General features: G+C 31.7%; 2 protein-coding genes across 4 annotated transcripts; one reads left to right on the top strand and one right to left on the bottom strand.

Moving 5' to 3' along the window:
- Positions 1-217: 217 nt before the first annotated feature.
- LOC107613622 (protein disulfide isomerase-like 1-6) lies at positions 218-4,448 on the top strand. Of its 2 annotated transcripts, none has more exons than XM_016315712.3 (12): positions 218-1,258; positions 1,557-1,686; positions 1,766-1,931; positions 2,094-2,212; positions 2,470-2,550; positions 2,643-2,732; positions 2,834-2,905; positions 2,986-3,054; positions 3,345-3,425; positions 3,559-3,693; positions 3,841-3,894; positions 3,993-4,448. In XM_016315712.3, the coding sequence occupies exons 1-12, from the start codon at positions 729-731 to the stop codon at positions 4,086-4,088; spliced, it is 1,623 nt and encodes a 540-aa protein (XP_016171198.1). In that variant the 5' UTR covers positions 218-728; the 3' UTR covers positions 4,089-4,448. The 2 variants fall into 2 exon arrangements, 1 of the variants encoding a protein (XP_016171198.1); XR_015896261.1 differs by having other exon boundaries at positions 219-1,258; positions 3,345-3,457.
- Positions 4,449-10,903: 6,455 nt separating this feature from the next.
- Positions 10,904-12,786, bottom strand: LOC107612081 (ras-related protein Rab7-like). Of its 2 annotated transcripts, none has more exons than XM_016313912.3 (6): positions 12,592-12,786; positions 12,369-12,495; positions 12,155-12,301; positions 11,469-11,549; positions 11,229-11,374; positions 10,904-11,143 (listed from the first exon to the last, which is right to left on the bottom strand). In XM_016313912.3, the coding sequence occupies exons 1-6, from the start codon at positions 12,642-12,644 to the stop codon at positions 11,074-11,076; spliced, it is 624 nt and encodes a 207-aa protein (XP_016169398.1). In that variant the 5' UTR covers positions 12,645-12,786; the 3' UTR covers positions 10,904-11,073. The 2 variants fall into 2 exon arrangements, with proteins under 2 accessions (XP_016169398.1, XP_088352695.1); XM_088496569.1 differs by having other exon boundaries at positions 10,935-11,143; positions 11,469-11,579; positions 12,131-12,301.
- Positions 12,787-14,134: the final 1,348 nt, after the last annotated feature.

The following is a 14,134-nucleotide window of genomic DNA, read 5'->3' as shown; positions in this document are numbered from 1 at the left end:
TAAACAAAAAGACTTATCATAACATCTATTGCATACACATCATCTCTAAAACTCAAATTCAAAATATGATGTTTATCTAAGTCCATACCTTTATTCATATAAACAAAAATAATGAAATAGGCACAGTAAACTAGGAAAATATTTAATTAATTTATACGCTAATATCACATTGTTAGGCTTTATATTTTCTATAAAAGCTCAATTTACAAATCCTAAATTAAGGCAGAGTCATGACCAACACCAAATCTATTTTGGGAAAACCCAAAAGATGCAGGACACATGCTTTTCCTAGGGATGAAATATGAAACCTTATGACACTATAGCATAGATTTTATATGGACGAAAGTCTTAGAAGTTAGAACCATCTTCATTGCTGTAAAAATCTATCATATTGTGAAAGGAAAAGTTAGTACTTTTAATTTTTTATTTCTTAGAAGGTAGTCAGAGGATAGTGATAGTTAGTGGTAGGCAATTAGACAATTTTGTTAACATGGATAGTTGGATACCCCGGAAATTTAGGCGTGTTAATAGCTTGTCTAAACATTTTCACACTTGAGATTTGAGAAATTCACTTTCTTCTTCTCTTCCCAGTTCACACAATTTCTTCACTAATTTTAAAATGTGCCTCCACGAATGAGATCTTCTCCAAAGTCATAAACTTTTCACAAACCCCATCAAATCCCACACATATTCAACCTAAGATCTTCCTCCCACTACTACTCAGCACCATGTTCACTAGAAAAAACCCAACTTTGAGATTCACCCTTTATTTCACCCTCGCCCTTCTCCTAATTCTTAGTTACAACGTTGTCACACAGTGTTCCGAGGCTGTCCCTGATGACGATGATTTGGAGGGCATTGAGGAATTGTTAGCAGTGGACGAGGAGGTAGAAAAACACCAACCAGAAGAACAAGGTGGTGGTGGCACCGACAAGTTGTCGGAAGCAGAGGTTCTAACGAAGGCACAAAGGATCGTACTTGAGCTCAATAGTGACAAGACCGAGAAGGTTATTAATGAGAATGAGTATGTTCTTGTTCTGGGGTATGCACCTTGGTGTCCAAGGAGCGCTGAGCTCATGCCTCGATTTGCTGAAGCTGCAACTTCGCTCAAGAAAGAGTTGGGAAGCACTCTTTTGATGGCGAAGATTGATGCTGAGAGATATCCCAAATCAGCTTCGTTCCTTGGGATCAAAGGCTACCCAACTTTGCTTCTCTTCGTTAATGGCACCTCCCAACCTTACTCTGGCGGTTTCACAGCGTAAATTGCTCTCACAACTTCTCTCTTAGACTTAGCTCACTAGGCCTGTGTAGGGTTTTATCTGAATTTTTGCTATGTTTGCTAGTGTTTCTAATTCTTTATGCTATTTGGAAGCTTGTTTATAACTTGAAGTGATATACTGATGTTAGCTGAATGGAATAGATGCACATTTACCCGAAATATTGTTCACAGTGCACAGATAGCTTGAGAATTGGTCATGTCAATTATATTGGTGGAACTACTTCAAACATTTTTATCTAGTGGCCATGTCAATTAAAATTGGGACTGTTGACTTCAGGGATGATATAGTGATATGGGCAAGGAAAAAGACTGGCTCGTCTGTTATTAGGATAAATTCGGAAAAGGAGGCAGAGGAATTTCTGACAAAGTATCATACATTTGTTATTGGTCGGTTTGACAAATTTGAGGTAAGAAACACTTGGAAAACTCCTTGTTAGTGTTTCCACTTTTCTGGGCTGTGCTAATTTTTGTGTGCAAATATATCAGGGACATGAATATGACGAATTCGTGAGAGCTGCAAAGTTGGATAATGAAACCCAATTTGTTGAAGTGAATAAAGTGGAGCATGCCCAAGTTCTTTATCCAGATATCCCATCCACTGTTAATTTTCTAGGAATTGTTAAGAGTGAACCTGAAAGATACACTGCATATGGTGAGTCGGCAATTGTTTCGATCCTTATGTTCAATCAGTTAAAATCTGGTGGACCAACATCGCACACTTCTTTTGTAAAACATTTTTTCTTCCTTCCTATCTTATCTTGTTTACCAAATAGTCTGATGTAAGTCAAGAATGCAAAACTTGCTGATTATGCAGACGGAGCTTTCACAACAAGTAAAATATTGGAGTTTTTGGGCTACAACAAGTTTCCATTAGTTACAAAACTGACTGAAATGAACTCTTTCAGTGTCTACTCAAGCCCTGTTAAGCTTCAGGTTGCTATTATTTTCAGTTTCAACCTTAAATTGGATTTTCACTTGGTTTGAATTCTGTTACTTTTCTGTCTCTTTATTGGAGTTTGTGCTCACAATTTTTAAGTAAGGTTTAAAATTTCTGCATAGAAAATGCACATGTTCTGCATATGTTATTATGCACTCCACTATTTTTGTTTTTCTCATTGATATCCATCTATCATGAGAATAGATTACATTAATCTCTATAATAGGTTCCGTTCTTTTTTTTTTTCCTGTAGGTTTTTGTCTTTGCCGACATTGACGACTTCAAGAATCTTCAAGATACAATTCAAGATGTTGCAAGAACTTTCAAGTCAAAGGTAGTTGCTCTTCTAGCCTACAATTGGAACATTTAAACTTTTCCTGCAATATGGTTTAGAGTTTTTAATCCAAGTCTTTCATTCATCTGCAGATAATGTTTATATATGTTGATATTAAAGAAGAGAACCTTGCAAAACCCTTCCTAACATTGTTTGGTCTTGAAGAATCAAGAAACACTGTGGTTAGTTTATGAGTTAACCATTTTTTCAGATTTGTTTTATAAATTCTTATAATTCTACCAACTGATGCATTTTATTTTATTTTTTGTGTGCTTATTTATAGATAGCTGCATTTGATAATGGAATGAGCTCAAAATATTTGTTGGAGTCAGAACCAACAAGAAGCAATATTCAGGTATGATCTTCTGTTCATGTACATTATCCTCCCATTGATTAGCAATCAAGCAAGTAATAATGTTGAAATGGCTTTCTCAGGATTTCTGCAATAACTTTGTGCAAGGTTCTCTGTCACCTTTCTTCAAGTCTCAACCAATACCAGATAATGTGAGTTCTAAAACAAATTTCCTGTTCTCTCTCTTATAATTTATAGTCTTTGACTATATAAGAGCATTAGTTGTGCACTCATTGTAATATGTTGTCCTTTTTCTGTTAAGATATAATGTGAATTCCTCGAGTCATATGTAAAATATTCCAGATTTTCTTTCTAAAGACACATATAGCTAGCTATATATTTTGTATTAATAGAATAAATCAATGAAACCTAGAAGTTATTTGTTTATCTCCTAAAACTAAACGTATGCTTCCATTAATCGCCATGGTACTGGGAATTGCAGACAGATGCTACTATTCATGTTGTTGTCGGGAAAACATTTGATGATGCAGTTTTGGGCAATGAGAAGGATGTGATTCTGGAGGTTTGCAAACTTCAATAGTGTTTTTCAGTTTGGTTTGTGTTTTTTTTTCTTTGTTTGTCTCTAAAGAAAGACTTTTATATTGGCTATGCTCTTGATGGATTTGTACTCACGAGTCATGAGTTTATCAAAACAGGTATTTACACCTTGGTGTATCAACTGTGATGCAATTAGCAAACAAGTAGAGAAGTTGGCAAAGCACTACAAAGCAGCAACTAATCTAATATTTGCAAGGATAGATGCTTCAGCAAATGAACATCCAAAATTGCAAGTTAGTGTCATGAAAAAGCTTAGTTTAAATGTCTCAATTTTTCTTTATGTTCTGAAGAATAAACCCTGCATCAGTTTTTGGAATTTGAATCTTATTTCGTTAAGAAATTTTTTATATGACCAAACACTTCTCTTTGCTTAATGGCAGGTGAATGACTACCCCACGCTTCTACTTTACAAAGCAGATGATAAGACAAATCCGGTAATTGCTTCTTAGCACCCTGTTTTTGGTGGTAAATATTTGGTTTCTTTAATGATAAGAAAATTAATTATATGATGAACACCCCTTGTTTTATGCAGATCAAACTCTCTACAAAATCTAGTTTGAAAGAATTGGCTGCTTCCATCAACAAACATCTAAAAGTCAAAAATCAAGTTGTCAAAGATGAGTTATAGAACACAGCAAGTTGTTTTAAGAACAGCAAAGAACGAGGAAACTATTGAAAGAACAAATATTATATACTCTCATTTTCAATTCTTTCCCCCATTTTCACTCTGACTTTTTTTGTGGTTTGGATATGAGTTAGTCTGCTACCGGAATTAGCTTATGCCGAATGGTGTCTGCATACAACAAAACGAAGTAGAGATCATAATACTACAAAGAATGGATTGATCTACATTTCAATCCTCTTAGCTTTCATAGGAAATGAAACAACATTAGTGCCTAATTGTATCTAAGTCTGTACTTTTTAGAACAATTTATAACTCTGAAAGCTTGAATCAATATATATGAGCATGTTTGGTTTTTCTGTGAAACCTTTATTAGTAGTATCATTGGTTTTTTCCATTGGAAACTCAGTTCAACATGCTGAGTTTGCACAAACAATTAGCACTGAGTTTTTATTACCTTGTTTATTAAGACATAATTTAATTATTCTGAGAAAATTGTCTGTAAAATTTAGCTTTGGTAAGCACAGAAGTTTTCAAATCCCATATACTTATGCTCTGCAATCTTTTCAACCATTCTTACTGTGCCAACAGTTCCTGCAATGACATCAAAAACAGGAAGCAAATGTTGATAATAAAGCAATGGTGAAGCACTCAAAAAATAAGTCATGTTAATGAAACTTGGTACTTGCCAAGTGATATTGCACTCGCCAAAACTTGGTACCATGCCAGCAACAATGCCACATGCAGAGTATAGTATTGATTGGTGCAATCTCCAATGTGTTTCTTGATCTCCCTTTGATGCTATCACCCTCTTTTCTTTGTACAGAAGCACTGCTTGAAATGAAGTCACTCCTAATGCCACTGGTCTCTACATAAACAAGCAAAAATCCAAAGAAATATGTGGTGTTTTTATATGTAAAATTTGAGTTAAATTCATCCATTTTCTCATCCTTGTAATAGGTTAAACACCCAATATTCCAATTAGCAAGTTGTTGTATGGCTCTGTTACAGAACAAGGAAAGGTATATTTTACAACAATATTTCTTCTTCATGGACATAATAGAGAGGAAAAGTGAAAGAAAAAAAATGAAGTGGTTAAGGGAAAAAGCTAACTTTGCACTTTCTAAGGCAAGTATGATGATCCAGACACTGAAATCTAACCCAAGTGCTTTCCAACTAACATTTTTAAGAATGGAACCCTGCATGGATGAATCAGTGATAGATAAGATATAATGTCATCTATTTTTATTATATAAAAATTGACAAATCTATTATAGAATGAGATTATAACATATTGATTTTTATAATTGAGTCATGTCAATAATTTTACATAGGCGTTAATTTTACAATTCTGCAAAATAAAAATAATAGATTTCTAAATAATAATAATAATAATAATAATAATAATAATAATAATAATACAAAAGTGATTAAATTTAATACCTATCGTTATTCAATTAAACTAAAAAATAACTGTTAATAACTATAATTAATATCTACATTAAACCTATAATAATAATAATTTTCAGTTACAAATATTAAAGTGTATAATGACACAATAACATTTGTTTATTATGCATAATTGCATATATTCCAATATATCATGGTTAATAGTATATTTATAATGCTATACTATATTTTTTGTATTCTCATTCTCAATTATTTTTGCTTTTTTTTTTAATTATCTCCAAATATAAAAAATAACTTTAAAATTACACTATAAAACACTATCTACTCAAAAATATCAACATACAAATATAAATTATTTTTCAAAATTGAAATGATTTGTATCTAAAAAATATTTACAAGAATAAATGAAAAGAAACGTATCTTCCTAAAATTGATTATATTTTATGATAAAGTATAAAAAAAAATTTATTATATAAAAATTATTACAAGACAGACATAAGTAAATATTTAAGAATAGGACTAACTTCACAAAATTTTTGTTGTATATTTTCTTTTATTTTTATTTTTAAATAATTATATTAAATTATATACAAATTACAAATATTTTTTACAAATAAGTCTCTAAATTTAACATTAATTCACGTATTATCTAATTAATTTTTAAATAATATAATATTTTAAAATTTATACTATATAATATAATTAATTTAGCTTTTCACGAAATCTAACGGATCTTAATCTAGCTCCCATAGAGAAGATATTATTATTCATTATGTAGTCTTATCACTCACTCTTTCATTAGATTTCTATTAGACCAAGTATCTACCTCAAACCAACAAAATTCTGATGACACACGGACCAAACTAAAATAATAAGCATCTCATTTATATTTCTCATCTTTGTCAATGTCATTAAAGTTAAACACAAATTAAATAAAATATACATTACATTAAAATAGTCTAAAAAATTAACAACCAAAATATAATAATAAATTCATGAATAAACCATAATTAAAATTATATGACAAAACATAAATAAGTCTTTTTTTATAAATTATTGAGCACTTTAAATATTATGTTTGTTTTGCTTTGATTTTTTTCTAAATAATTTTACTATGCTAACTATTTATATTATTTTAATTTTTCCTTACCTCATCCATCCTATTCCTATCTTTATATTATGTTTGTTTTGTCTTAAAATTATGAATGTACATAAATTTGATCTTAATATTTTGCACCAAATACTTTATTCTATAAACTTTATTTTTTAGGTTTGATTGTTTCTAAGACGTATTTTTGGTATAAGTATTAAATAATGTGTGTAATTTTTAGTATTAGTATATAGAGTATAGGTTTAATCGATTAGACACCTATTACTTTATTAAAATTTTAAAATTTACACTAAAAGAATATTTAATTTTAATGATACATTTTTTATACATATATTTGTATGACATTTAAATTTTGTAAATAACGAGAGATTAAAGAGTATCTACAAATTTGATTAATTAATATTATTATTAATATTAATAAATGGTTACTAACTGGTTAGTACCATTTAGCTAAATAGATACAACCTTTTAACAATCGTGTATCTTCAAAATATAGTATCTGTTGGCTAAAGGGACACCACTCTTTAAAAATATAGAGTTTGTTGCAATCCCGGCGAAATTCACCTAACAAAACTCAAATTTCTAAGCCATTATTATTGTTTCCAAGAGTACATAGGAGTACACAAACAATAAACATAACTTTTTTTTTATCATCGTTTCCAGAAATATACAGATATGCGAGAATAAGTCATATTTAACAAGAATTTTTTTTATTATAAATTAAAAAAATCATTATTTTTTCAAAAAAAAATTACAATATTCGTGTGTACTCCTATATACTTTAAAAACGATAATAATAATTACCATTACCTATTGTGAAGCTTAAGAATTTAAATTCTTGTGTACTCTTGTATATTTCTGTGTATTTTAAAGATTATGATAATGGTTATTATTACCGTTATGAATAAATTTCCACGTCTTTTAACACAGAAATAATTCCCCACAACCTTGTTAGTCACCACGGTAGTAGCCGCAATAACACAGAAGCAATTTCCCAGGACCTTGCTAGTGGCCACGGTAGTAGCCGCAACAACGATAGCAGTGGCACCAATGAATCCTGTGCACTCCCATACTATGTCTCGCTTGTTGCCAATGATGAATTCCGGAGAGATGAGATTCAATGTGGATGCATCAGATGGGATAAAATATCCCAAAATCACCGCTATACAAGCAACAAAAATATTAGAAACTTCATTTCTTCCAGAAGAAACCGAACTCCGATTGATATTGAAACCGCTTGTTAATTTGGATATTCATTGTAAATGTTAAATCTTTTTTAGAGTACATAGGAGTACACCAGAGTACATAGAATAAATCGTAATTTTTTTGAAAAAATAAAGATTTTTTTATATTTATAATAAAAAAATTTTATTAAATATGTCTTATTCCTGTATTTATGTGTATTTTTAGAGACAATGATAACGGCTCTCATTGTCGTTAGCCATGTTAAAGAAGTTATGCTGATTGTTTGTGTATTTTTGTGTATCTCTATTTACTATAGTTGTCAGAACCGAACCGGTAATCGAACTGGTAAAATTATTGGGTCACTGGGTTACTGGTTCAACCGGTAGGTCACTGGTCGAACCGGTTAACCCGGTATAATTAAATAATTATGTAAAATTTAATTATTTTTTTATTATAAGTATTTTTATTTTATTTTTATAAAAATAATTATCATTTTCAAATTTTAATATTTTATTAATTAATTTATATTTATTGTATTATTATATTATTATAAGTAAAAACTTACATACAATTAATTTTCATGTGAAGTTGATATTTAAAAACAGTTAGATAATTTGACAAGTTTAACTAAATATCATCTAACGATTTTCAACTATCAACTTCATATAAAGACAACTGTATGTGAGTCTTTACCTATTATTATATACTACAAGTATTTATTGAAAAAAATATTAATAGATATCATATAATCATGTGAGTCTTTATCTATTATTATATACTACAATTATTTATTGAAAAATAATATTAATAGATATCATATAATCATAAAAAGAAAAAATAAATTATGATTAATAATTTTTTTTATCTTTTTAATATATATATATTTTAATAAAATTTATATTTAAATAAAATATAATTGATTTAAAATTAATGACTTTAAAATTAAAATTAATTGAATATAAGTAAATAAAAAATTGCTATATGTATTATAATTTGGATATGTATTAGTCAAAAGCAATGTAGCTTGGTGGTCAGATTGTTCTTCTTGCAACCCTGGAGTGAGGAGTTCAAACCCTATGTGAGCTATTTTGGAAAATGGAGCTTATGGAGACCATGGTGGACTTGCAGAACCCAGATGCATCGTAGCTTCGCCTTCAGTTGGGACTAATCGGTTCGTTCTGGTCTCTATCTTAAACGGTCCTAACCTCAGACCGGACCGGTGCAGGGTCCGATTTACCGATTTTTCGATTAAATCGGCTTGTCCGGTCCGGTTTTTACAACTATGCTATGTACTATTGGAGACAATGATAATAGCTTACAAATTTGAGTTTCTATATTTTAAAGAGGATTTGGGTGAAATTCGCAAGGGCACGACAAACTCATCCTAAAAAAACGCATTTAAAAAATTAAAATGGAAATAATTTGTTTTTGAAAATAATATTTTATTTATTTATTTCAAAAAAATTCTCACATTGTATCGAAAATTGATTCTTTTAATTTTTTTTTAATAATTGAGGGAGTAAAATGTGATCTTTTATCATTAATTTTATAATTAGAACCAAAAATAAATGAGAAAGAATAATAAAGAGTTAGAGATTACACCTTATACTTTCAATATTTTTCTTTTTAATAATTGACAGAATTCATTTTCAATTGTATCATTTATTTATTGAACTTGCAATTTGGCGGAAGAAAACTTGGGTTCTTGTAAGGATTTGGTTCAAGAAGTTGGGTTATGTTTTAGCTCGGGTTCTGTCTAAACAAAAAAGAGGCTCGATCAGCAGCCAGTGCTGCACACTACTTTGGTTATGCGCCCACAGCTAAAGGAAGTAAGTCGAGTAGTAAGGAATGAGGTTAATGAGTGCAGATGTGCTTAAAGTTTTGGGCAAAATTAGGGATTGATGCATAATGAATTAGCAGTTTAGCACAGTGCAATAGACGGAGTTATGGATAGAGGTGGCAACACTATCCGAACTCGTGAGTACTCACTCTGTCCTTATCTGCCATTATCCGCTTGGAGCGGGTTTTTTGGGTGGGACGGGGCGGGGTCGGATTTAGGTTAAACCCGTCCCTACCCGCCCCGGTATATATATATATATAATAATTAGTAAAATGATTTATAAAATTATATCATATATAAATTTTTACTTTAATTTATGTTATGTATGTAAATGGTGGTTATATAATTTTTAAAATTTAATTTTATTTGTTGAATTTAATAATTATAGAGACGAATAGGGGCGGGGCAGGTTCACGCAGGAGCGGGTTAGAGTTTAACATTTTACTACTCGCGGGTAGGGCAGGGCGGGTTTGATGCGAATTTTTTGTAAGGCAGAGCGGGGTCGAGTAGAGCAAAAACCCGTCCCTACCCGCCCCATTGTCATCCCTAATGATAACTGTGTGGTGAGAAATAAGAATAGAGCAAGAAATGCAAAAGGCCACAAGAAAAAAGACTAACACTAGGTATTATTCATTCACAAGGTTGTCATTTTTTTAAAATACAGTTGATCAACTCAGCAGAATTTTGTTAGAAATATCCTCTTATAAATTTACTGTTATGCTTGTTGAATTTTAAAATTATTAAAAGACTATTTTGTCAATAATAAAAATCAAATACTATTTTGTCAACGTAAAAATTTTTTCGGATATCGATTTAATATTTACTTCAGATAAAAATCAAATTCTTAATAATATTACTTAATAAATCCATTTCATTCAATCTAATAACATTTAAGAAACAGAGTTAAAAGCCAATTAGTGTCATAGGTTATCCAATCATACAAGCTATAAACATCATTGGTACTAGCTACCTTATGATGCCATATGATTTTATTATGATAGGAATTTAAGATTGGTATGTACTATGTTGTACCACTTCGAAAGATAATATGGTTTTCGTTTTATTCAGCACTACGTTTTACATCATTAATTATAGTTGTGAAATTCGTACATAACATGTATACGTTAATACATATGCTTATGCAAGTTGAATAATACCTTGTTGACTAGTTGACTCATTTTGTGGTTAAATAGACACAAATGGGGCCAAATGGCACGAACATGATTGCTCCGAGGTTAGACGAAGAATGGGCCTTGGGTACATAATTGAGCAATGTTTTGTTTTACTTTTAAGCAAACTAAACAGAAGAATTAAATTATGGTCCAAATATTATAAGATACATTGAATTAGAAGAATTAGCAAGAGGACATCTAATTAACCCACTAATGAGATACAAAACAAAAGATTTGCAATAATTGAAGTTTGATCGAAAGAACACTAAGTCATCAACATTCACAGCCTGTGGACCTGTGCTGCCGTCCACCACCACCCACTTCAATTGTGTCAGGCATGTATCTGTCATCATAAATCAACAATAAATCAAACAAAATATGAACCAATCATAAGGGAGTAGTAATATGCATGAGATAGGAAAACTCACATTTCTTCTTCAGGTTCATTCTTGAGTGCATTTTTTGCTATACACTGGAAAGCAGCTTCAACATTGAATCCCTCTTTTGCAGAGGTCTCAAAGTATGGTATGCTTCCTTTGGAAGCACACCATGCCTTAGCTTTCTTCTCAGAAACCTGCACCAAAACAAAATCTTGTAACAAATGCAGACATGTAGAAAGTAGAATTATTCACCCAAAAAAATGAAGGTATATACGGATAGTAACTCACAACTCGGCTATTCCCACCATCAACATCAATTTTGTTTCCCAGTAGCACAAATGGGAAGTTTTCGGGGTCAGATGGACTAGCCTGAAAATGAAATAATACTCTTGTTAAGTCCTTAGTAATTGATCTGGTTATTATAACTCGGTTAAATCCGACCTATGGCTCATAAAAAACTGTTGCTTTGCATTAATAAATGGTATTGCAGTATTTATTCCTTGTAATAGAAACCAAAGATTCTAAAAGTGGTAAATTCATGAGGTATGCTCTGAATTCTATCTCTAAGAAATCCTTGATAAAATATTCTGTGAGCTAACTTGAGTATCGAAGTACTTTTTGTAGGTATCCACTCCATTTTCATCAGGAGGTCAAAGCAGAGGAGTGCTAGGGGGCCAACAATTTTTGTATTTTGTAACCATCAATTGACCATCAATAGTGTTTTTAATGGTGTGAGATTTCATCCAACGGTGAGAGATCACTTACTTTTCTTTTGATGGTTAAGTGCTGACCACAAAACACAAAAGTTGCTGGCCCCCTAGACTTTCTCGGTCAGAGTATGCCTCGTTCTCAAACAAAAGGAACTGAGAATAATCACTTCAAGATCCGAGATATACATCGGTCAAGGATCAACAAGTAAGAACAGTAATCTAATCATGTTGAGATAACACTGAAGAATGTAGGATTTGAATCACCTGAATAAGGAATTCTTCTCGCCAATGGCTAAGATTGTCAAAAGATTTGACAACATTTACATCATAAACAAGGACACAACAATCTGCGCCACGGTAGAAAGCCACACCAAGACTCTGAAACCTTTCTTGACCAGCAGTATCCCAGATCTGCACTCAAATCATTATAATGAGGAGGTTATGAAAATGATGAGCGAGAGAGAATTTGCTTCATTACCTGCAAAGTGAACATCCTATCTTGGAATTGAATTTCCTTGGTGAGAAAATCAGCACCAATGGTAGCCTTGTACTGGTTACTAAACTTACGATTCACATACTGATTCATGAGAGATGTTTTGCCAACCCTGTTTAAAAAAGAAGAAGCAATTGGTTTGTTCCATTGATGTCATGATTTGGAACATGAAAATGCATGAATACATAGATGGTGGAGTAAAAGGTACCCGCTGTCTCCGAGGATAATAACCTTAAGTAACATGCGACGGCGAGAAGCCATGGTGGATGAAGAGTATTGTCAGAATTCAGGGATCTGTTTTCTGTTTCTGTTTCTGTTAGTGTGAGTTACAGGACACAGACACGTGGATCAATGCCAGTTACCAATTACAACATGCCGCCTTACACGCCATATCACTCTTTTTTCCCCTCCTCCATTTCCCATATTTAAGTTGTTCATATAAAACACATTTTTCTTGTATTAAGGGTACATGTTCAAACTTACAGAATATAATTAAGATTCGTCAATCGCCCTTCGCCGGCTGCAGAATTGCTACTACAATAAACTCAACTCATGCATCTATTTTTTGAAATTCGCCTAGTAGTCATCACAGATTAATTTATGAACGTTAAAGCCAAGAATATTTTACTCCTTTAGGTAGGTTCTTGCCGACTAATGAATTAAGTGATATTATATATGATAACCGTAATCCAAATTCATTAGATGGATCCCTTAATATAAATACGATAGACCAAGAGCAATTGGTATAAAGATAGATACCCATTGCCAATCCAAAAATAAAAGAATCAATATCCAAAAAATAAAAGGATAAGTATCCATTTCCAGACCGCAAGATCATATAGAACATCACATACGTAACGATAAAACGTTCTTCCTTGTTTACGTCTAGGAACAGGAAGAATGAATATTGGAAATTGGCTTAGTGAGATGAATATTGGAAATTGGCTTAGTGAGACTCTCTAGATAGCTTAAATTACTAACTACTCAATACAATTGCAACTAATCCACCAATTTTTTAATAGCTGGGGAGCTGATATCGTGACGATTTCATAAAGTCAGTTTGATGAATGGAAGTCAGTCAGCAATCACCATTCATTGGTGGTTACTAAATGGAAGTTAGCAATCACAATCACCATTCATTGATTACTAAACCTTACGGGAATAAGAACATGGCCAAAAAAAAAAAGGAATGTCCAACAAGCTAATCCAATTACAAATGTAACAGCAAAATAGATCAAAATAGACTACTTGTGGTTAACGGGAATGTCCCCGACAACGAAATGTCGATGTGAGAAAATTGGCCTATGAAGTATAGACCTTGCTTTATAAGAACAATTGCTAATCATTGATATATTTATTGTTTTAGATTCTAACATACCAATCATCCGCAGAACACATTCTAAAATATATTTCCTGTAAACTACTAAATAGAACCAATAACTGATGATTTATGTGCCATTTAAAAATGATCACGACACGAACCTGAGTTTAAGAGGAAATACACATCTTTGATGGATGAAGAAATTAAACTCTATCCGAAGGAACTGGTAAGCATTTTATATAACATGGAGGGCAAAACATCGAACGGAAAGGGAAAGAAACAACAAAAGACAGGGCAAAGAAGATCAACAGTTTCCCAGGGGTCAAAAAGACGACAATAGATGAAATCATGAAAAGCCAAGCAAAACAAATCACCATAACCAACCAGGATAGGTAAGTATTTGTACTATTGAAGCAAAACCACCCTAAAA

The sequence above is a fragment of the Arachis ipaensis genome, chromosome B8 (assembly GCF_059453495.1).
Source record: "Arachis ipaensis isolate K30076 ecotype BB chromosome B8, ASM5945349v1, whole genome shotgun sequence".
Taxonomy (NCBI): Eukaryota; Viridiplantae; Streptophyta; class Magnoliopsida; order Fabales; family Fabaceae; genus Arachis; species Arachis ipaensis.
The sequence above is the reverse complement of the archived record's forward strand: the minus strand, read 5'-3'. Positions and strand labels throughout refer to the sequence as shown.

Bases quoted from the DNA above. Each gene is read 5' to 3' on its own strand.
- LOC107613622 (XM_016315712.3), top strand. From the start codon at position 729: ATGTTCACTAGAAAAAACCCAACTTTGAGATTCACCCTTTATTTCACC. The intron at 1,932-2,093 runs GTGAGTCGGCAA...CTGATTATGCAG, and splicing joins TGAAAGATACACTGCATATG to ACGGAGCTTTCACAACAAGT. The intron at 3,055-3,344 runs GTGAGTTCTAAA...TGGGAATTGCAG, and splicing joins CTCAACCAATACCAGATAAT to ACAGATGCTACTATTCATGT.
- LOC107612081 (XM_088496569.1), bottom strand. From the start codon at position 12,644: ATGGCTTCTCGCCGTCGCATGTTACTTAAGGTTATTATCCTCGGAGAC. The intron at 12,496-12,591 runs GTACCTTTTACT...TTTTTTAAACAG, and splicing joins ATTATCCTCGGAGACAGCGG to GGTTGGCAAAACATCTCTCA. The intron at 12,302-12,368 runs GTAATGAAGCAA...ATTTGAGTGCAG, and splicing joins ATAGGATGTTCACTTTGCAG to ATCTGGGATACTGCTGGTCA.